Source organism: Falco cherrug, chromosome 2 (assembly GCF_023634085.1).
Source record: "Falco cherrug isolate bFalChe1 chromosome 2, bFalChe1.pri, whole genome shotgun sequence".
Classification (NCBI taxonomy): domain Eukaryota; kingdom Metazoa; phylum Chordata; class Aves; order Falconiformes; family Falconidae; genus Falco; species Falco cherrug.
The window spans coordinates 85710471-85734486 of record NC_073698.1 but is presented as its reverse complement, the minus strand read 5'-3'; the positions used below and the strand labels follow the sequence as shown (position 1 = coordinate 85734486).

General features: G+C 34.9%; 1 protein-coding gene across 11 annotated transcripts in view; it reads right to left on the bottom strand.

The window, feature by feature from the left end:
• The window catches only part of DMD (dystrophin), a 1162157-nt gene that overhangs the window by 728249 nt on the left and 409892 nt on the right, over positions 1–24016 (bottom strand). For all 11 annotated transcript variants that reach the window (XM_055701082.1, XM_055701084.1, XM_055701085.1 and 8 more), the window contains 3 exons: positions 23104–23279; positions 13093–13216; positions 5983–6070 (listed from right to left, as the gene is read on the bottom strand). In XM_055701082.1, the coding sequence (XP_055557057.1) occupies positions 5983–6070; positions 13093–13216; positions 23104–23279 (388 nt within the window). The remainder of the gene's footprint in view (positions 1–5982; positions 6071–13092; positions 13217–23103; positions 23280–24016) is intronic.

The following is a 24016-nucleotide window of genomic DNA, read 5'->3' as shown; positions in this document are numbered from 1 at the left end:
GATAATCTGGGATCATGCCTTTTGTGGAGCAGCATAGTTCTCTGGCAAATCCTATTCTGGATGCAGCTCAGGGCTATTCCACTCAGTTGCTTGGAAATAGCCTACTTGGAAACAGACTGTGCAGTACCTGATAGTGGTTCCCTGGACATGCTTTGTTTCTGGGATGTTGTCCTTGCCAAGCAAATTGCACATGATTTCAAAAAGTACAAGCAAAAATGTAGAAAGATAGGAAGGCCATACTACTGGGAGACAATGGCAACTGTGGCGGTTGGAGCAGCTATACATACACATTATACTCCAGAAACTGGATAGCACAGTTTAAAGGCTGAGCAAGGGTATAAAATGAACATTAAAGCATAAAGAGCTAAACAGTATTTTGACACATCTTAACAAAATCCAACAGTGATGCAGTCTTTTCTGTGTATCTGTTCAGATCTGGAGATGTGGTGTATATATACAACTATATTTTCTTAAAGTGTAACGCAGGGGTCCTCAAAATATGGCCCACGGGCCAGATACGGCCCCCCAGAGTCCTCAGTCTGGCCCCTGGTATTTACAGAACACCTCGCCGGGGGTTGGAGGGTGAAACCAAGCAGCCGCAGATGACTGCCTGCTACTTCATCCGCGCACCGGCCCCATGTTTAAAAAGTTTGAGGACCCCTGGTGTAATGTCTAATGAACATATAGTAATATGTGAAAAGGCAGCATAAAACCGAATGGCATAGCATGTCTGAATAACAACAACCAAAGATGACCAGACACATAGATAAAGAATCTTAACAACAGCAAGAACAAACACCTATACAGAAAACAAGCCTTTAGCTACGCTGTATTTCAACAATTGCTTCTGTCCTGTTATAACGTGGGTTATAAAAATGTTGTATACTCGTGACAGAGAGCAGAACTCTTTGCTGCTGTGCCCATGATTACTTCTGAACCTTGAAGACACTGCCTATGAGTTTGTCAGAGTGGATATAAAAATATCACTTTTATTTATTCCTCCTTTCCTGTCTTTTCAGCTGCCACGGTCTCCAAAGTACCCTTAGGCAAGATTATGATTATCAGGGGAAGTGCAGTCATGGATTCCTTACATAATAACGCTTTTCACTATAATATTTCACTGTAATAATTCAGACAGGACTGTATTTCAGATGAAAATCTAGATTCATCGGATCCTCTTTCTTCTTTTCACTCATGTCACTCTTTTTTAAATATATGAACTTATCCAATATTAATCCATGTTCTTTAATTCTTTTCTTTAATATCTGAACTTTGAGTCTAAATGTGAATCCACAAATGCACAGATGAACGAAGAAATGCTTTTGCTCCTCGTGTAAATGAAGAGGGCCGTACCAGACTGGAGTGTGCAGAGCCATGTTTGGTAAAAGACTGCAGTGCTGCACCTCCACCACGCAACATGATAGCCTGTTGAAAGGAAGGTCCATCTGAAAACCTCCATTGGATGCACTTTTTAAATCTCTTAGTTCACAGTCCACTCAGGTAACTCAAAGTTGTCTAACAGATATCAGTATGTAATTTCCAGGAGGATGTAAGGAAATGGCTATTACTTGCTCTTGAAATAATTTGGGTAAATTTGTCAAAATGTTGTCTTATTTTGAAGGAAGCTAGTCCTCCATCTCATTAAAAATTACACATTAATAACTATTTCAGTAGTTGATGCAATGAAGGCATAATTGTAATGCTTTTATTTGCTCACTAAATTGGTAAAGATCAGGAATTTGAAACTTACTTCCACAATAAGTACAGATTTCTTCATTATCTTTATCAACTTTAGTAACGACCAGTTTTCATTCATGGCATTAACACCAATCTCCTTACTCTGCTTCATTCATGGCAAGACATAGAAAAAGCTGACAAGCAAATGAAGAAACAATACAAAACCCATTCTCTCGTAAACCAATATTATTTTAGCAATAATGCTTCATAATCTTTTCATGTTTCATATTCTGAAAGCTTCTGATATAATCAGTGAATAAATATACTGTATCCAGAGAAAACAGTTCATTATCTAAGTGAATCCATTAATTTTATTACCTTGTGTACTGTGCATAACAAATTGTGTCTGACTATTTTTAATTGTGCAGTACCTTACACACAAGTACTTTGGAATTGCCGCTTAATATGAAGTATACTTTATTAAGTACATTTATCATTTGTTATGGTTCTATGATAGAATAATGTAATATTATCTCCTTGTAGCTTCTGACTCATAAGTATATGTGAAATAGTGACTCACAATATATTTCTTCAACACAACGGTAGCACTTAAAAATTACATCTTTTTTTGTAACAAATTCATTTGTATTCACTTTAATGCTGCCGATCAAAATTCTCAGAGTAGTCATTTCGATGCCCTATTTATTTTATTCTAAACTACAACAGTCAAGTGTCCACTCAAATAGCTAAACTGCTTCACTCATGCATCAACAGTTTTGTTACTCTATTTTAGAACAGAATTTAGAAAATAAAAACAGATTAGAATATTTTCCTAGAAACACTAGTAAACAGAAGATGTAAGTTGACATCAATTGTAATTATCAGAATTCTTTAAAAACATGGGCAAGGAGAGGCAGAGCACAGCCCATGTTGAAGATGGGTGGTTGGCTAAAGAGTCATCATCACCAAAAGCATGAATGATTTCCCCCATGATGGGAAAAGCCCTTCAAATGGCAATGTCAAGACACACTGCTTACAAAAACAAGAATAGCTATGCTGTGTGAGATGGCAGCTCTTTCTAATGCAAAATATTTTTGCTGACGATGGCTGAAAACATTCACATAAGGCATGAATAGTGCCCTGTATAAATACATTTATTCAGAATATTTTCCTCTGTAGTAAGAAACAAATACATGAAACCCTAAATAAACCAGTCCATTTCTCTCCAGAATTTGAATCCTATTTTTCACTTTCCCTCCTCCTATCACAGTAAAAATAAAAGCAAGTAAATAAATATAAATGATACAACAATGAAATTTACCACCATTCCAAACTCGCTCTTATAATCTACCAGAGATCTTCCTCTTTTTATGCTCTTCATCTGTTACATTCAGTAACTTGCTTATGAGCAGTGAGAAAACACATCTTATATATAAGCAAAGCAAATAATTTAGTGATAGCATAATTAGAATCTTAGGAGTCTAATAATTATTAGTCCAGATCTGATACACAAAAAGTAAAAAAAAACAATGCAGTTAAAATTGTCATCACTTAACTTCGCAACTGATCTACACCTCAAATCTGTTTGCCTTGAATAGTCTTTTAATTACAGCTTATGCTGCAAATGCTGACAAACATCAATTGTATCACTAACTGGTTTCCCTAAAGAAAGCACCACATAGAATAATAATGGAAGCATCATAATTTGTGATTTGTAAATAATGATAGTTAAAAAGGTTTTTCATTCAAGATAACATAGTACATCTTCTCTCCTCTAGATGTTAAACTATGTGCCTCCCACAAATCCATAAAGGCACATTATTTCCAGTTCCTTCCCATGTTATGGAAAAGGGTTTGAGCATTAGAAGAGGAAGTTACGTAGGCGTAATCAGTCTGCTCTGTTGAACCTTATTTTCTAGATTCAGCAAAACTTTCCTCTTGTCTTAGTGAATCCAGCAATCAACAACAACAAAATAACAGAGATGAAGAATGCATGTCCCAAATTAATTCCCACAAGTCACACAAAGACTGTAGAAACAAAGCTGAGTTGCTGTTGGAAATATAAAGCTGCCTAAGTCTTTTACGGTTTGAGATGTAGGTTTAAAGTTCAGTTACTTTTTTTTACATAGCTTTTAGTTCAATGTAATCCCGTTATTTGCAATTGCATTAGATCATAATGATTTGGAAAAAAAGACAAATAGAAAATATTTCGAAGTATTAGAAGTACAAAGGCTGAATATGGCAGTTAACTTCCTCTATACTCAAAGAATAATTTTGAAGACCTAGCAAGATATTCCATTTGCAAATTCTTTGTTAAAAACATCCTACAGTTCTCCTCAATTAATGTTAATTATTTAATTCTACTCTTTACTGCTCCCACCTGTTGGTAATTACTGCACTATTTAAGCATTCCATACACTGTTCTTAAAAATTCCTTTGCAGCAGTGGAGTAGCGGAAAGTCCCATAAACATTTTAGGCTTCAACTCCAGAACTGTTTTTCTTTTAAAAGGATTTTTTTTTCCCTAAAACCTTGACAAAAAAAGATTTTCATTCTCACAAGCAACTAACCTGTCATCCTTGCTAGAATATTCTTGCTACCAAGGCAACCACAATATATGGCATGATACAGAGCTCAGAGCAGTTGATAAACAGATAAAGTCATGCTGGCTTAGCTAGTCTGCCCTGTGCTTGCACCCCAACTAGAAAACATGCTTCTTAAAAAAAGGTGTGATTTCTGAGATATTGAAAATATTTACATGCACATCTAGCCACAGTTGAGATCACACCATCTATAAACCATGAATAAGCATAGAATGAAGGAGAAAAAAAAGAGAACCTTGAGTCAAAACCACATGAGAATATTTAAGATAGATTATTATTCTACTTGATACTAAACATGGTAGGTAGTACAGTATCAGAAAATTAATATATAGCATGCTAGTGAGTTCTGAAAACTGAAATTAGTCACCAGGAAGTACTACGTAATCTAAATAAATTGAACCTGGAATTCTTGAGGTGCAAGTCTGCATTTGGTCAAAGGAAGAGTAGGGCATTGCTAAATGTACCCTAGACAGATTCTGCCCAAAAAACAACCTTGATGTGACAGCACAAAAATTTAAAATGCTGCCTTAAAAGTCCTGTACAACAAGTTCTTCCAGGTAGAAAACATGTCCAAGAAACTGGAGAGATTTTTTTTATACAATCAGCCATTGAGAACTTCCCAAATCATTTCAAGGAGGGTGCAGATGTTATCAGACTCCCTTCGGTCTAGTACTGAGCCTGTGAAGGGAACCCTTGCATCAATTGTTACAGTAATGATAGTTAAATATGCCCCACATGTTAAATATCGTCACTTTTAAAATATTACAATTTCATACTTAAGCAAGATAATGATAGGATTCCATCAAGTTTGTTTAACTCGGCCAGTTAGTACCTCAAACTCAAAGCATTTCATTTTCACCAGTTAAATCCTTGGTTCTTCATTATAACAATTTAATATGTGTTCTGAAGCTTGGTGCATTCAACATGTATATTTCTGGCAACCATATCTGTGAGACAGATGTTGGCCCATGTTTAAGATTTTATTGTAAATGTAGACATTCTTTAATATCAAGGACAACAGAATGACAATTATAATTCTATCTACCTTTCTTTGGTTTTCCTTTTCCCCTTAAAAATATCTGAAAGTTCTAAAGAATGACAAAATGGAGTATTTTTTTTTAAAAAAAATCAATAATAAAAATGAAAAAAACTTACAAGTAATTTTCTTTTTTGAGTTGTATAAGCTTTGATATTTATTACCTTTGAAAACCTGAATGCCAAAAATCTCTTTCAACACCTAATAAAATGGTATATTTTCTGTGATAGAGAACATTACAGCAACACGTATATTACAAAACACACATTCCATATCATATGTCAGAAAGCACTTTTTTCAAATAGTTCAGAGAAATGCCTTCAGAGTTTTCAAACTCGGTTGAGTTAACGTACCTTCAAAAGCTTAGCATACTCAGAAAATAAGATTACAACATAAGTCTCTGCGCAGAACAGATTGTTAATATACAGCTCATTATTGTGAGCAAGTTCTGCACACATTTCTTTTCATGGTACTAAAATGGTGAGATTTTTTTCTCTTTTCTAATTACCAGATTTAACAATCAGAAATAATGAAAGAAATAGAAGGCAATATTATTTTACTGTTCCATTTAGACAGTATTTGCTAATATAATTCTTGTGATAAATATGAACCTGTGCATTTATCAAATCCCTAAGAAGATTATCTAAATAAACTCCCATGTAATTACCATTCACCAGCTGTTCCACCAGGGCCTCGGCTGATCTGCTGGCATCTTGCAGTTTTCTGTACTTCTCAGGCTTTTCTCGCTGGATGGCCTGCAGCATGACAGGAAAGGTGAGTATTTCAACAGAGGGATTTTGAAGAAGAAAGTAATTAATCTCAGAGATGTCTTCTGATTACTTGAGACCATTTAACCTGTCATATTGCCCTGCCAGCCTCCCAATTTGCAACGAATGCAGCAAGTACCACATGCCATCAGGAAGGGAGTCAGCCATAGTCACATACATCAACTGAGAATCAGAACGCAACAGAGCTGACAAATTACACATCAGTATTTTACAGACAAATACAAGACACACAAATTAAGAGCTATTCAAAACTCAATATAACAGAATGTTTGTTCAACAGAAATTCCTTGTGGAAGAATAGATTTGCTCATTTGTCATAACAGCAAGATTCAAGCATGCTAACCAAATCACCAGGCTTTCATAGCACAAAGTGTTAAATCCTTATATCACTTCCTTGGTTGCTTTCCTCCTGTCTTAGCATAAAAAACCCTGTAAAATGCTTATTAAAGTAGAAATTTAACATATATATGAGCATATATAGCAGACATCCATATATGAGCTACTCAGAATGAGAGTTAACTGTAGTATTAACAGCTTCTACTTTTGTATTTTATCTAATACACTCAATTCACCTTTCTTCACTCAAAAGTTTCTCACCCAAGTTCAGACTAGCTGGTAATGGCTGGTAAAGGCTAGCTGCTAAAGTTTCAGGATAGAGTAGAAATCTAAGTTTCTGATGTCATTTTGGGTTGGTAGCAATACAGATGGAAAGTAAAACGATTTTGGATCTGACAGCCCCTCAATACTGTCTCATAATTAACAACATGATGTCACTTCATTGATTTTAAACTAATTTAGTTCTATAATTTTGGGTAATTTACAAACTTTAAATCAGAAACCCAAAGACACAGCATGAGGTCAACAGGTAAGTTTGGTGCTAAAAATAAAACTGACTATAAACTTCCCAGAGATCCTGACCAGCACAGTCTTCCACAAAACAAAGTCCCTTACTTTACTGCAGGAGATACACACATACAAAAGGAGATGCCACCACAAATCCTACACGACACGTATGGAAAGATAAGACACAACCCTGACTACAGCTTCTCGGTCTAGCTGACTCTGCCAGGCTTCCTGATCACCTTGTTTATATCCACAGAAAAGGTATATTCTGTGTTACTTGACTCTTCAGGGGAAAAGGTTTCTTACAAATGAAAACAAACCTCAAGCAGGTGTGTAACAATGCATTGGGTAGAAGAACCTTATACACTTATATTTGAAAATGTTATTTTCCAAATAGATTGCTATGCCTACGAGGAAATAATACAAACACCTTCGAATAAACTCTCTTAAAATAACTTTTAAAGTGTGATGCTTAAAGCATCTTCAGTTTAATGAGGAGCTCCCTGAAGACTTTCCTGTACTACCTTCTAACACTCGGAGCTTTACAGAGAGATTTTCCGTTCAATTCATACATTTCCACAGTGTCCTTATAACTGCCATTCATTTGTGCATATAGAAACAATTAAACACAAGGCTTTTTAACATTATGCCAATGCATCTATCAAACACTTTCAAGAATATGATTCTGTATAAATAAAACATATAAGGAAAGGATATTTAAGAAAGAAATAAGGATGGAAATACTTTGCCTTTTATAAACATATGCTTAATATATACTAAATTATCACTGAAAGATTATGAAGTTTAATCCCAATGAGTTAAAAATAACATACTGATTTTTAATAGTTTATGTATGTCAATATATTATTCTACCATTCCACCGTACAATTTAAATATTTTCAAAGCATAACAACAAAAGCACCTATTAATTCTCTAAAATTTCTTACAGATTCTTAATTAATACTACTCTGTCTATATTGGCAGGTATAATTAGCATGAGTCTAACTAAAGAGAGCTCAAAGGAACTATTAAAACACTAAAATATACTGTAATAATTTTATTTAATCTATAATGCCAGATAAGTAATTATCATGAGTGCAACTGTAGAAAGCACAAGCAAATCATAAAACCCCCACAACTAAAATATACTAAAAGCTAGCTTTTCGAAACAAAAATGATATGACATTGAAGCCTGTGGCAGTGAACCCTCCCATGTCCAGTAATATGCTACGTGTGCAGAAAAATATGGAGAAATATACACCTCTCTCCTGAAACATTACTTTCCAGGTCCTGATAGAAAGTATAAGCACTACATATGAAGCCCTTAAAGAAGAGAAAATTTGGTACATATCAAAGTTTCTGGCAGTTACTTTTCTCCATTCATTTTTATGTAATTGGCATGAATTATAAAAATGAAGGTCTGACACTGGTGACAGGAAGACACACACACTGAAAACACAATGTTAGCCAAAGGAGAAAAGACTGTCCTCTTCTTCCTCATACAAAGACAAATTATTTGACCTGGGGAGAAAGGAGGAAAGTCACCCTAACTACTTACAGCACTCATCACATAGTCCTACCATCACTCTGTACACAGTGCCATCACTTGATGAACCTGTAAACTGTGTCTTGGATTTTTAAGCCACTCAGAAGAAGGATTTCTATAAGCATATGTGAAGTGCCCTGAAACAAAGGGAGTAGGAGCCCTCAAAACACTTCTCATTTATCTCTTTGGCTCTGTTTCACTACTTTTTTCCTTTACTGAAGGGGACCATACTCAATTCAGGTTCATTCATGACACAAGTAGGCTGGGATAAGTTTGAAGGTGTTTGTGAAGTTCTGAAACTCTTAGATTGTGTACATTGTAATCAACAGGGGTTTTTTGACGAAAAGTTTATGGTTGCGGCAAAGTAATTTCAAAATATTTCCAAATATATAACCTTCCCCTTTTTTACTCTTTTTAATTTCTGTAAAAGAAAAAAATACACCTATATGAGAAAAAAAAAAGTTACCTTTACAGGCTTTCATCCAATCAGAGATTAATTCTCTTTTGGACTATTTTATAACTAGTAATGCAAATATATAATAGCTTAGTTTTAACTGATTGAATAACACTAAAAATTCCTCCTTAGCTAAAATGTCAAATGAAGGTGAAGAGGCTATTTTCACAATGCTAAACCTTTTATTTGACCCTGAGATTTTAGCTGGCAGCTAGTGACTTCATAACCTAGAAAACGCTGGTGGGCTGCGGAATTCAATCCAACATGCTACTTTGAGGGCTCTATGGAAGGCTGCACAGTCGCCGTACGCCCCGACCTCCTGTGCCTCTGACCAAGGACCTTCAAGGGCAGGAGAGGGCAACATTATCATTGCTGGCTCTGACAGTGATTCAGCTTTCAAATATCCAGGCCCAACAAAGCACATCTGAAAAAGGTCACTAAACCAAAACGAACAAATAAGAATGGAGCTCTTGAGAATGCCAAGAGAACAAATTTAATTGTCTAGGATATCTGACATTTTCCCTTACATCTGTTCCTTATTTGTTTACCTTTGATTCTGAATTTCTTGGTGCTTCTTCTTGGCTAACCAAAACTGCCTTCAAGGAGTTTTCTTCCCAGTTGATTGATGTATGCTCTAAAATCTGACTTATTTTTAAGCAGGATTTTATATTTAGCAAGTTTTAATTTTTTGAACCTGAACCTTCATCTATTTGAACTTGCAATATTGAAAGCTCATTATGGCTTAAGAAAAAGAAAGAATGTCCGAGTCATTGTTAGTTGTTTTTTTAGCAATATATACATACTAACTGGAAAATGTTAACAGTGTATTGCAGAGTAACAACGTTTATGGCATTAATGTTTGGATGTCTGCATTATTTAGGAGTATCTTGATTGTTCCACAATGAAACTCCTATAGTTACGGCATCCAGTTGGTCTGGCCAGGTAGGGAAAATATGCTTCTTTCATAGCAGAGAAGGGATATAAATATTTTTTGGTTCTCCCCAGACATAGGAATGGACATTTTTTTCATGTCTAATATATTCAGTCTGCGTAATACATCTTCCAAAGGCTAAATTTCTGCCAGTATCTAAAGAGCAGCTGGCTTAGCAAACACATTTAATACAGGCTGCTTTTGGCTACATCTCCCCCAGGCCTCCCCTGAGCTGGGATGGGAGCAGGCTTTTGCACTTGATGAATCCTCAATAATGGCAAAAGAACTTTCCATGTGGCTGTCGTTTCTGAAGTCTGCATCCCTTCATCATATAGCAGATGCACCTCCACCATATCATATGGAAGTGACACCCAATCCAAGAAAAATTATGAGTAGAAGCAAGCTGCCACAGCAAAGAAAAAGAACCCAACAGCATTCAGCTAGTAAACTGTCCTCAAAAGAACAGCAGGAAAAAAAAAAAGTCATTAAGAAAAGGCCCTAGGACTCAGCACCTACTGTGGTTGAAAATAAATGGTAGGTCTGACATCAGCCAAGCACAGGTGTTCTGTGCTACACCAATACATAGATTGTCTTCAAGGGAGAAAACTAAGTGGTTGCCTGTAAGGGCAAGATGGGACTTCCGTATAAGAACAATACTTGGTTATGACTACATACGTCATTACAATACAATTATTTTCAGTTATCACCAACGTATGTTTTCCTTTTTGGCACTTTTTTTTTTAAAGATCTCCTATTACTTTACTAGAACTTATAATATATTAAACCCCACACTATTTTATTTTCCATTTTTCTGAGGCTCGTATTGAAGGAATTAGAAGCAAGAAGTGTTAAGCAACAATGAAACTTCTCAAATCAATGAACTGGACAGTACTTCCTTCTTTGGCTACTAGTTTTATGGACAAACAGAGAACAGACCAGTAAAAGTGAGGCCAGGACAAGCTTTAAAACCTGGCATTCTAAGAACTTGAGGGTTTTTTGCTTTTTTGAAATGCATGTACAGAGACTTCCATTAACTGAAAACTGGTCAACACAGAATCCATGCAGTACTTGTCAAGTGCCATCTTTCAGAGTTCATTCAAATTAATAGATGTAATCAGAATGTTTTCTGCCTTAAAACATCTAGAAACGTCTACACATAACTTGATTTTCTCCATAAAATATTCATTTTAAAAGGAGTGATACTCTATGAAATCAAAACTAGTCTTGGTCTTTAAGAATAGTTTCAATGTTAATGAAGCATACATGTTCATTGCTCTTATATCTATTCAGAGTTTACTGGTTTGTCTCAGACCCCTCTTACTACAATGCAGATCCTTTTCCTGCACTACTTTTCAGTAAAGAACCTGGAAATTGTTTTCTTAACCATCCAGTTACTCAATTTTCAAGGAGGTCAAAGAAACACCTGAAATATCTCTCACTATCTGCAGTGTCTAGAATTCAAACTTTAAATGCCCATGTGCTGGTCAAATTCCACACCTCTTTTCCCTCACTTGCTCTTTCTCCCATATTATTATATGTTTCCACCAACTTAAATTAAACCTGAATAAATGTGGTAGGTAGTGGCATCCCAGCCCCAACGTTCTTTCCTCAGCATCAGCAAAGGCAAGACAAGATATACTGGGAACTCCAGCTGGGCCCAAAGGAGGGTCTGTGGTTCACCTACCTTCTCCCCTTTACTTGTAGTGATCATGTCCTCAGAAGCAAAGAAAGGAAAGAAGGAAAGTGAACCATGGCCCCTGTATCCTTTAAAAAAAGTCTTTGAAATTGACAAAATAAGGTGGAACATCATATTGGTTAGGGAAATCTGACAGTGCAGGTATCCAGTGTAATGTGTAGGTCAAGATGAGCTGAATTGCCATCCCTGAAATTGTTGTGTTCCTCAAAATGGGAATACATGAAGGGGAGACGAGCATTTTTTTCTCCCCTTTATTTCTTTTTTAATTTCACCTGCCATGAATATTGAAGCATTCAAAAACTTAACTGTACAACTATTTATGTACTAGATGAATCCCATTAGCTCATTATGGAAGCATTTAAATTTATCAGTTCTTCTCCATATATTTGATCCATTTTGCATACATTTTTGTATATATACTTAAGTATATTTCACATAACATGAAGAGGTGCCAGGAACTAAATTTAGGATATTACATTCTAATGGATACTTAATAGCAGTAATATTATGACAACACTAATAATTAAAATTATTGAAAAAAAAAGTGTGATTTAATGCGACATTTTAAAATGTGCATTTACAGTCACAAAATTAAGTGTTCCTCAGTCTTATCATAGCTGATTTATGATGGACAAACAGACAGGGAGAAAAAACAGCAGCAGAACTTCAATGCAATAACTTTGTTCCACCTGTTTGTGTTCTATGAGTATGTATCACCATATATCTTAATGAAGTTCCATGATAAACTAAAAGAAATAATTATAAAAAGAACTCCCCTTTCTCTTACTCAGAAAGGACAGGCATTTTTGCATGTATCTACAAAAACTAAATATGAAGAAAATTTAGAATACTTTAGGTGTCAAGGGCTAAAATCAGAGTTTGTAAAACATATACACAAACACAGTTACTGCTTAAGCAGTGCAGAATGATTCATTGTGCCAAAATTAGAAAAGAATCATTTTGGTTGAGACATGGTACTACAACAGAGTAACAAAAACCAAAACAACAACAAAAAAAACCCAAAACAAAACAAAAAAAAAACCACACCAAAAAAAAAAAAGTGGAAACTGATGATTTTTATGTATAATTTACAGTGCTGTAAAAATATTTAGATACAGATTTCCTTTAGCATACACTAAAAGATGACACTTTTCACATCCATTTATGCATGTATAATGTCAATTTAAGCTGTTGGTGTGGAATGATGATGCATATTTAAGAAGTAATATATAGGCTTTGATTTAACTTTATCCAAAGACTTTCATAAATCTAGAATACCTTAATTAAATATGAGTATGCATGAATAAAAAAAGATCTCTGAATTCAGACAGCCTGTGTAGCAATTTTGGTGCCAAAATCTAAAAGTCACAGAGAGAGTGAGCACTTCCAAATTTCTCTTGGACATAGGGACAATCAATACTTGTCAGAATACTTTTCAACTCATTTAAACATGGACTTTGAAAGCACATTGACAAGCTAATGCAAACTAACAGACATATATACAAGTACTTTCTCCTACATTGACTCTTTCTCTGAGATCTGAGAGATTGCCTTCTTTTCGATATATTGCAAACTCGGGACTCTGAAGCACTGCTTCTGAGCGGGTCATCCAGCTATGGAGCTCTGTTGTATCTGAGTCAAACCTAAGAGACAGAGAAGTACAATAAGACATTCCATTGCCACACAGTTTCTGAAAACAGGATTGATATTAAATATGTTTAACTGGTTGTTTAAACAAGTGAATAAGCAGCAATTTCTCTCAGCAGAAGACAATTTTACACCCCACCCCCCACCCCCCATATTTCAATGGATAGTTCGTAAAACTATTAATTCCAAAATTAGGAAACAGAAATACTTTTTCATTTTTAAGACCCTGATTTGACAGCTGAACAGATGCAACCATTTTCACTATAAGGCTTCTAATTTTACAAGCTGATGTTTTTGGAAGACATGAAACAAGTCGGTCTCAGTGAAGAGTGTACCACAGATCCTGCTGGGTCAGCTGAGGATGTAAGGTCTATCTGGCTGGCCAAATGCAGGCTTCATACCTGCAAGATTTCTGTTCCAGCTTGTGCTGGCTATATTATGAAGGATATTCAAGCAGGAAACCTGACCATTAGCAAAGAGTCTTTTCCGACTGACTCAAATTTGATGTAGAATGCAAACTACTATTCAACAGTAAATTATAATTTCCCTACAGCTAAAACTTTTAAAACTGCAGATTAAGATCCCCAACTCTCTGTATCTACTTTTTAACTGGTACAATCCTTTTTATTACAGTCTGGAACCTTTCATCAACTCCTTTAAAACTGAGTGGAATTTGTTACCTATTAAAAAGGTAGCAGCTCAAAATGAGGGTTATTGTAAGCAGATGTTTAAATTACTGATGTGTAGAAAAATCAAACTATGATTCAGAATCTACTGTAGCTTCTAAAACAAGAGGCTTAAGACAATGTTTTTATCGTTGTGCCACATGGTATGCTTGATTGCATTTCTTTATTGCACTGTATGTTCTAATATTTCTATCTAGTTTGTGACAGATTTTCCTTTTGCAGCTGTAAAATGAAAGCAATAGAACAGAAAGACCTAGAAAAAATAATTAGCTGTGTCCTACAGTTTGCTTTGTAAATATAGGTCGTATCATTTACATACAATTGAAAATCTACTAAAAACAAGAACTTAAATGACAATTACATTTTTGAAGGAATTAATTCTTTTATAAAAATATACTCCATATAAACAAGAACTACAATGCAAGGATTTAAGTGCTACAGAAATCCACATATACAGAAACGAAAACTGAATACAAAAAAGAGTTCCATGTTTGATCTGGTATTTACGCCTCCCTTATATTCCTTCTCCACTGTGACCTTTGTTACTCCCTTTAACAACACAGTGTGAAAGTCTGAGTGATAAATAATGAAAGCAGAGGAAAGAAGAATTACACACTACCTCAATCCCAGCTCAGTATTCTGTATTCAAATCATAGACTTTTAGGAATCATTTTGATAAAGCATTTCCTAGTAATACTATTTGAACACTCATTAAAGAAGAAAAATATGATTGTGGAGTAATGAAATGTGCAGAAGTCTTAATTTTATAAAGAATCACACGTTCAGAGGCAGAAGACAAAAGAAAATTCCCAGATGGTTCAGGGAATCTCTGTGCTGCTACCAGATTCTAATCCCTGAAATTAAACTTCACTGCCAGTTAAGAGCTTCCTACTTCAGCTTCATTTCTGATCCTACGTGACACTAAATAAACTGTAATTCTTGAATTATTATATTATTCTCTGTTCTGCATATAACTATATTTAATGGCCACAGAACATCAGACTTCTGATAACAACAAAGACTAGTTTACCAGTCCCTCAGTACTAAAATCCCTTGGCTGCAGGTAAAATTGTATTACTTCTGGTGTTCACTGCATTGCCAAGCTGCAGGTAAGTAGGACCAGTGAGACCAGCTTTCTGAAGAATAGCCTAATACTGGCCTGGTGTAGGATGGAAATTGGCAGAGCGAAATGTTTACTAGTGATCATTTCTTAATTTCTTAAACAAAAGTACTTAGCTGTTGGCTCTGCAACATCCTCGGTGGAAGAGGAATGGGAGAATTTGGAACAGTTTTGATAGTATAACAAAATAATCTGGAACACATCCTATGGCCCAGAGATTCATCAGGCCACAGATCTTTAAAGTACCTTTGTACCCAAGCCATTCCATGATATGGTATGATTCTATGATATGACAGATCTCAGATAACAGATTGCTCTGTCACTTGCAGTTTTGGCTGGAGATAAATTTAAGTCCACGAACAAAGCCTTCTGCCCCAAAAAGGGCTATAAAGATGGGGCAGAAAAGGAGCAAAGGACAGGAAACATTTCTAAGTAGCTTTTTGCAGAATATAAATATCCTGAATGTAAAGACTTTTTTCAATTACCTTGGAAGAAAAATACTCTCTCTTATGTTCAGCTTGTATAAAACCAGGAAATACAGGTAGAATACAGCACTTAATCATTCCACTGTGATGATTGGACATTTTCTTTCTAAGCACAGCTGCAGTTACAAACTATATTAACTCTAGATTGACATCAAAGGATCAATGCAGTCTTTAAATCTACTAAGTACAACAATACTTGTAAAAAGTAATGCTATATTACCTTTCTGACCCAATAAAGTTGAGTGCATGTAGAATTTGTCAAAATAAATCCGTGAAAAAAAACTAAAAATAAATCACTTGAGACAATTACTCTAAAGAATTACCTTAATTTAACATGCATGTTAGCTTGCTCCCCACCTAAAAATTCAATCTGCAGCAGAAGATTTATTCTTTATGCAGCACTCATGGTTTAATTTTCCATTTAGTCTTTCGTTCTGGTATTCCACAAGAGAGTTACTGCTTTTTACTGCTCTCACTGCCCTCTGTCTCCAGCCCAGCATACATCAGCTGAGTTCAAATACAGTCTCTTGTTACTCCAGAGCATGTTTAAAAAACATCTTCACATTTGTAATCCATGTCATTCAAATTTTCATGGAACTCCCCCACAAATCGATTTTCCGGATCATACTAAGCCATATGCCCATTTCATATTCCCATTGAAAATTCTCTTGCTGTTATCACCACATGTACTTGCTAAAAAATGATTCCTTGTTCTAGCTTTCCCTTCATATTCTGTATTAAATACACAGTAAACTTCACCTTGATGCATTACACAATTTAGTTGCATTTTTGGTTTTTTCTTCTGTGTATGGAATTTCTAACCTGAATACCCAGCAGGGTATGACACCCAAGTCCTTCTCTAAGCCCCACATCTCATAAAATTTCTGGAAGCTACTAACAGCAAGTTAAATTTTGATATTTCAGAATAAAAATAAATTCTATTTTAATTAGCAATCAAAGGGCTGACTGACTATAAATCTTCTATCTACACAATATACCTTATAAAGGGCTATTGCGTTTCTTACAGATGTCATCTGGCAAAAGAAAATTTTAAACTCATAATGTTGCTTTTTCTTTCACACTGACATGGTAAGATGATGACAGTGAAGTAATGTGCATGCACTGACCTTCCACATATTTACACAAACTACTTCAATGTTGTAAAAGTTCACATAGCAACACAAGCTGTCAAGTACCCAGCTGTCATGTGGCCATCACAGGGTATGGTCTATGCTCTAAAGTAAATGTATTTCATCTTGAAACTGCTAGTGTGTTACTGCTACCACAACTAGACAGTAGTTTCAGTGGTTCATTCTTTCAACAGATAAAAATTGCCTCACAATTTCCTTTGCTCTTTTGTTTTTGCCATCCCTCCCCAAATTAAACTACACTAGCCATGTCACCTCTATGTATCTTTGGCATGGGTATAAGACCATTTGCCTACATATTGAGCTGGCAGGGAATATACAACTCTGAACCAAGAGCCACATTACTGAATTACTGCATTTCCATGACTGGACTGAGATGCCTAGCTTACTGGCAGCCTTCCTCAGCTTGTAGCTCCTCATTGCCTAGACATGTTAGAGAACAACTTCACAGTATATGATGCTCATTGAAAGACTTTGTAATGAACTAATTGCCTGATGCCTGTTTTCCTCCTCTGTATTTGTAGGTGATGAGCCATCAGTTGATAAATAGCCTTGTTCTTATCTCTTAATTCAACAGCTTGAATTCTGGACCTCCCTCTACATTTGTGACGCTACTTAATTTAGCCTCATCACCATTATGACCAGTGCCTTTCTGTAGTGCACACCAAGGTGTCAAAGAAAATACTAGATCAATCCGAAGCATAAATCACTAACAGACACTTCACTAACATCATCTTATCAGTCTCATAGTTCTTATTTAGCCAACTATCCGTCTTACCACTGGTAACGTATGGCTGTAAACCATACTTTTCCCCAGCTTGAGCAGTAATTCCTGAATTGTAACATGGAATGCTTTGCAGAAATTCTGACAGATCCACCTCATTTCTCATATGTAAGCAAATCATGGCTAAGGCAAATGAAAATCTAGAGGTTGTTGTAGAGTGTGTTCATTACCATCTTTTGCCTTCAGCAAACACACAGTGGCTAGAGATGCAAAGTAGTTTTAAATCCAGTCATCATGCCTTCCAGTGAGTGCCAAATGGTACCACTCCTATAATACAGGAGGTAATTTCGGAGACTAAATATGAAGAATATATAGTCTCATTGTATTTGTCACTAGGCCATTTTTCACCTCACAAACAGGGTAAAGGGTTAAAAACCACAGAGCCCTAAGAAGTTATAAAGTGTCCATGTTTACAGACCTTAACATACCCATACTTCTTATAGCCTAAATTAAAATGCTTAAAAATTATTTCTCCTGTAAACAACAGAAAACTATCCTGCTGTGTCTCAGTCACCTTTTCCTTTCCTCTGGCACTGGCTACACAGATACAACACTGAAATCCAGGACAACCAGGAAAATTGAAGACATGGCTTTACTCTTTTTTGATTTGCTAAGTAATGTTAGATAATACAAGAGAAAAAGATCAATTAAGGGTAAAACAGCTCAACAGAATTACTTTAAAACTGCTAAACAATCAACATTTATTTCTAATAGATTTATTTGGACAGTAATGGGATATTTGAAAAATTAGCTATCAAAAACTCTTGGAATAATCCATTATATTTTTTTTCTTCGATATATTTTCCTACATCAATCTAATTTTTTCTAAGTAATGACACATTAGAATTCCTAGTATAATATTTTTCAAAGAAATAAAGACTACTCTTTTAAAAACATTGTGAACATTTGTTAAATGAAAAAAACACTAGATGGAGCAACTATTCTATTTTAACATGGCTTTCTCTTCAAGGGGCACAACATCTCTTTCAAATCTGTGGATTAACATTATATCTATTATAATGTTATGAAAAACAGACTTTCTTTTGAAAGAAGCACATATGAATTTACTTACTAAATGACACAGAAAGGTATCTTTGGACATTATTCAAGAACATTAATGTTACAAATATGTTTAAAGTAAGTGTTAAGTCTCTCTAACCTGTTTGCTATTTAAAAACTTCCTGCAAACTGAGTAATCTTCACATTTTTCTATGCTATAGAACTGACCTGTTTTTCCCATAATATGTAAATAACATGAAAATGAAAATGTTACCTTGCAACCCTTTCTCCCATTTACAGATTTTTTCATCCCAAAACTTCAGCTGTGTTACATTTATCTTTAGTCCTAATGCCTAATGCATACCTTCAAGACCTTTATTATACAGCTCCAAGTATTTTTCCCTTCTCAGTTTCAAATTAATTCCTTTTGGAAAAGGAGCTTTCCACAACCAGTAACAGAACTTAGCACATGTCTGAATTATTCTGAAATTTTTAAGCATTACTTTTGAGGTAGTTTTAGATTTTTTTGCAGGAAGTGGAAGGAAAAGAGAGAAAAAAAAAAAGTCATCTGCTTCTTATCTCTGTTTTCCACCACTTATGCTAAAAAGTTGCTTTAGGAGGCAAGAAAAAAATCAACAGCTTCTTTCCTGTGTATTTACACCACAGTGAACTGAGTCAATGGAAATGTGACATTCAGTCCTGTGTATGCCATAGGTCTACAAGTGAAAATGCTTCTCAATTTCTTCAGAGACTCTCATACTTCTAATCCTAAAGCATTTGGAAATAGAAAAATATTAAATATTCCAGAAAGCTTGAGCTTCAGTTTTAGCCATACATTGTTTCTCCTCAGCTAAGTAGCTGAAGACCATAATCTTATACAGTCCACTAATGCAATATTCAGACTAACCAAACTACTCTTCCCCCTTGAAACTAAGACCTAGCAATTCATATTGCAGGTACAGTGCATCTTTAAGACATCCTCTAGGCTTTCTAAAACATCTGGATAACTAGAAAAAAAAATATGGAGCACTAATGTCTCCAAACATGTGACAATGGAGCCTGACGTGTTTATTGCAGACATACTTTTACAGCAAGAACACTGACTACAGCTGGAGAACAGGTGAAAGAAGCTGGAAAAAAATGGTAACATCATTTCACCACCTCAAAAAGCCCCAACCCCCAATGTGCTTTCCCCCCCCAGTTTCCAAAATACCAGGGAACCGCATGCAGTGTCTCGTACCCTGACTGCAGAAAGCAGCCAACACAATCTGTTTATGCACCTTCAGAAGCTTCTAGCAAGCTTTCAATAATTGCTGGGCTTTTTTAATCAAACAAAACTTAATCAGTACTGATTCATCATCTCTTATTCATTAAGTGCTCAGGGAAAATTTTGAATATAAACACATGCACATACAATATAGAATGATGTAGGAGAGGTAGGTTAGAACCCCAATTCTCTCAGTTTATTTTGAAACCCAAAAGCTACGCAATACTATGGATTTGTTTGTCCTTGGGTGTAGGTACAACCAAATATACAGAAAAAGACCCGAACGATCTTTCAGTCAGCAACAAATCCAGAAATTAACTGACTTACTGTCTGGATATATAACCATGAGGTTCTCCCAGACACTGAAGAAAAAGGTGTCTAGTCACCAATGCCAGTCAACATTTTAGCTGAGCACCCAAATCTTAAGATGAGTTTTCTTCTCCCATTGTTATGCTTATGTTCAGTATAAATTTATTGAGCCAAAGAAAGACAACAACGTAGTGTCAAATGTATTAGTTTCCACAACTGCATTTTTATGTTTTAATAAAAGCAGGCACAATAACCATTATTCTAAGCTGAAACTCCTTCCCAGAAGTTTCCTCTCAAAGTGTTTCTCTGAAGCTATTTATTGACTGGTCCTCCCACTCTGGAACACTCACTTGGACTTTCTAGAGAGGAAAGGGACATAATAAGCCTTTTTTGGCTGTTCAGTTAGAAATGCAAAAAAAATTATCTAAATGGAAGAAAGTTGCCTTCAGATAATATAGCCATCGTTCATCCTGATGCACTGCTGTGGACATTTCTAACATCACTTTGCACGTTACTATACTGTAGGTCCATTCACAGGTATTCAGTGAACAGTCATAATGAACTAGTTCTCATATGATGGTATGAGTGTACTGTCAAACCAATATAGTAACTCCTGTACACAAAGCAATATTCCAGCCAGTTAGATCATATTAAAGTGTATTAAACAAATTACTCCCTTCTTCCTACTAGAATTAAGCTTTCTTTCTTAAATAATAATCAACCTGTGCAGCAATGAAAAGGACTCTGATTTTAAGTATATATAAGAAACCACAACTTATTCGGTCATCTAAAGTAATCCTAGACAACAACTGAGAACACCGGATTGATCTAAGCTTCATTTCTTGACTCTTATCCAAAAGTCAGGCAGAATTTATATGATGAATGAATATCTTTATAGATAGCCTAAAACATAAATTAAACCCCCTAGAAATCTAGTATGTAACAGTAAAAAACATTAACACTGTAAATTTGGTAGCATATCTGCCAATAATATAGCTGGCAAGCATAGTGTCAAATTTGATAATATATCCCATTTTATCTACTAAATTTATATATAACCTTGCTAGTTGCAATGCATTAGACTGATAACAGCTAAAATACTTATCAGCTTGTATAAAATTAGGTATTTCTGAACATAAACAATTCCTATAATCCATCTATTTCCTGCCCTTCAGTAGTTTCCTTGCATGATGACTTCAAAGTCTGTAGTCTGCTATACCCTGCCAGTTTTACTTTCAGTATTAAAGCAAATCAAAAGAATACGAGCAAGAAGGAAAGACTAACATTACATACATTACATACTTAGTAGCTGAGAAAGGAACTTCTGCTGCAATTTGGTCTCCAATTTTATTGTAATGCACAGCTATAGCAACAACTTTCTTGAAGAATCATAAAATATAGCTTTAAAAAATCACTACTTAATCTGGTTTTAACTAAGATAATGCTTTCCTTTATAACAGTAGACTTGCATTTCACTTCCTTATATTTATGTCAAGAAAGAACATTCTTAAAACATTCAGTATGGAAAAAAAAAAGTGAAATGTTTAAAATACCAATTAGTGAAACAGTTTAAAATTTCAGGGGGGGGTGTCATTCTTATTTTTTCAATTTCAAAACTATTATTTCCAATATTTTAAATGCAGGGACCATGCCTTAATACAGGTTTACTCTTGCATATAAAACAAAAAGAGCTCGATCCTATTTCAGATCTTTGCATATTAATAGTGAAACTGTAACTACAGTACTATCGCTTATAACGTCTGTTAAGTAAAAACATTGCTATCTAATATTTCTTTGGGGGAAAAAATAAAAGAAGTCTGCTGATAGTCATCACTCTGCATTATACTGAATGCTTGGGAATATATTACCAAAATGTAAATCTTATTATTTTATGGTAACCTAGGATATGTGAAAAAAACACCTGATTCCAAATTAGGATTTAGGAGATTAGATTTAATTCACTCAAATTTAGCTGTCGAAGTCACTTTTTAGTCTAAGCACTTTCTATATGAGGAGTAATTACCCAATTTAACAAAAAACATTCTTCTTATGTCACATACACAGCATTCTTAAACAATAAGACTAAACTAGAAACCTTATTTCTAGAATGCTCAAAGGTGAGATAAATCCCACTTCAGGTGCCTACGTATATAAAAAGGTGCCTCTAAATACCTGTTTTTTCAGTTGCATACTCCTTCATTTTAAAAATAAACCCCACATTTCTCCTGTTCTTGATATATTTCATTCTTTTTAATAAGTTAAAGGTTATTTACAAGAAAAAAAAAATATAATCAAACTAAGCAAAGATATTTTCTATAGAAATGAGAGACTGAATGCAGTTTTGCATTCCTTTCAGTCCTTAAATCTGTTACCTTGGAATTCATATGTTTACTAGAATATCAAAAACATTTCCAAAACAAACATTACAATGAGCATTTGAAGTCTAGCTTCTTAGCATCTCATTTAGAAAGCTACTGCTTGAGTCAATTCTACTTAAGCTAATCAGAATTTTTTCTTGTCACTTTAACAAGTGTTCAGTATTAGTCTAAAATCCCTTGTCACTTGTACTTGAGTTACAAAGGAAAAAATCTGAAAATGATACTGCATGTTTCACCAAATATTAACTCTGCCTCTGCAGAACTGTTATGTCTACTGCTGACCCACAAGTCAGAAAGAATACAACTTGAACTTTAGAAAACAGGAAATATCTGCACTATTCTAACTATTAATTATTTTTTTTTCAAGAATTAAAAAAGCTGAGTACTAATGGAATGCTTCTTGTCCTTCAAGTTTCAAGACTATAGTCAAGTGGGACCCCCACAATGCCATACATAATGACTTCTACTGACTATAATTATATCACAATGATATTGATTTAACGGTTAACATTCTATATTGCAAAACAGTTGCACTAGAAGCACAAAGAAACCCGTATCTCATCCTGAGTAAAAAGAGTTAACAATCAATGGGTACCTTAATAGAGAATGGAAATACAATTTTAACCTCAAAAAAGTGAACAGCATATTTTTGCATTGTCATCCACACTCCTATGGGTATTCTTTTTCTGTCTCTTAATGATTCTCACCTCTTCCTAATTTCCGAATCCACAAGGAGTTGCCTTTTTTTGTGTGGTGGAGGTGGTGGGAGTTCCTCTTTAGCATGCTTAACCAGGATTTGTTCTCTTGTGGTCACCATAGTTACAGTTTCCATTACAGTTGTCTGTGTTAGTGATGTCTGAGTGGTAGTGACGGCCTGCGAAATCTGTGAGAAGTATAAAAACAGAGGTCACTTGTCTGAAAGACTTCAGTAAAGGCTGTTTGGTGTAGCAATAGAAAATGAGAAACTGCTCCCACCTGATCATAGGCTGATCTTCAGAAAAAAATAACACTATCCACAACTCAAACCAAATTATCTGACTCATGCTGTGTGAATAAGGTATCTGCAGAAGTCAATATCAAAATCAGAAAGGATCCTAAACAGATTTAACTTATGGCTCCCTGTAAGTCACGCTGAATGAAGGAAAGGAATGAATGGTCAATTTTATGAGGGAATTTAACGATAGCAAATATATAAAATGTTACTATTGCTATATGTTACTCTGCCTCCATTATGAAAATTTATTGAGAATTGATAAAGGCACAGTAATGGCACTAAATTACCAATTATCATTTTTACCATTTAAAACAATTTTCAAACTAGAATATAATTCATCATAACCTTCTTGCATAAAAGGGCAGTTAGCTTTCTGTCAGGAAATCTTAAATTAGAAAACATGCACTGGAAGGCAAATTAATTTAGATCCGTTTTATTCCATAATAAAAAAATAGTGTTAAGAGGTCATACCAGACACTAATACACATAATATGTAACACTGTAAACACTATCAATCTAATGCATTTAACTTTGCTTGGTAATATGAAAAAAAAACCCCTTCATACAATTCAGCTGCACAAAAAAGGGTAACGATGAGAAATATTTTCTGCTCATATTTTTTTTTG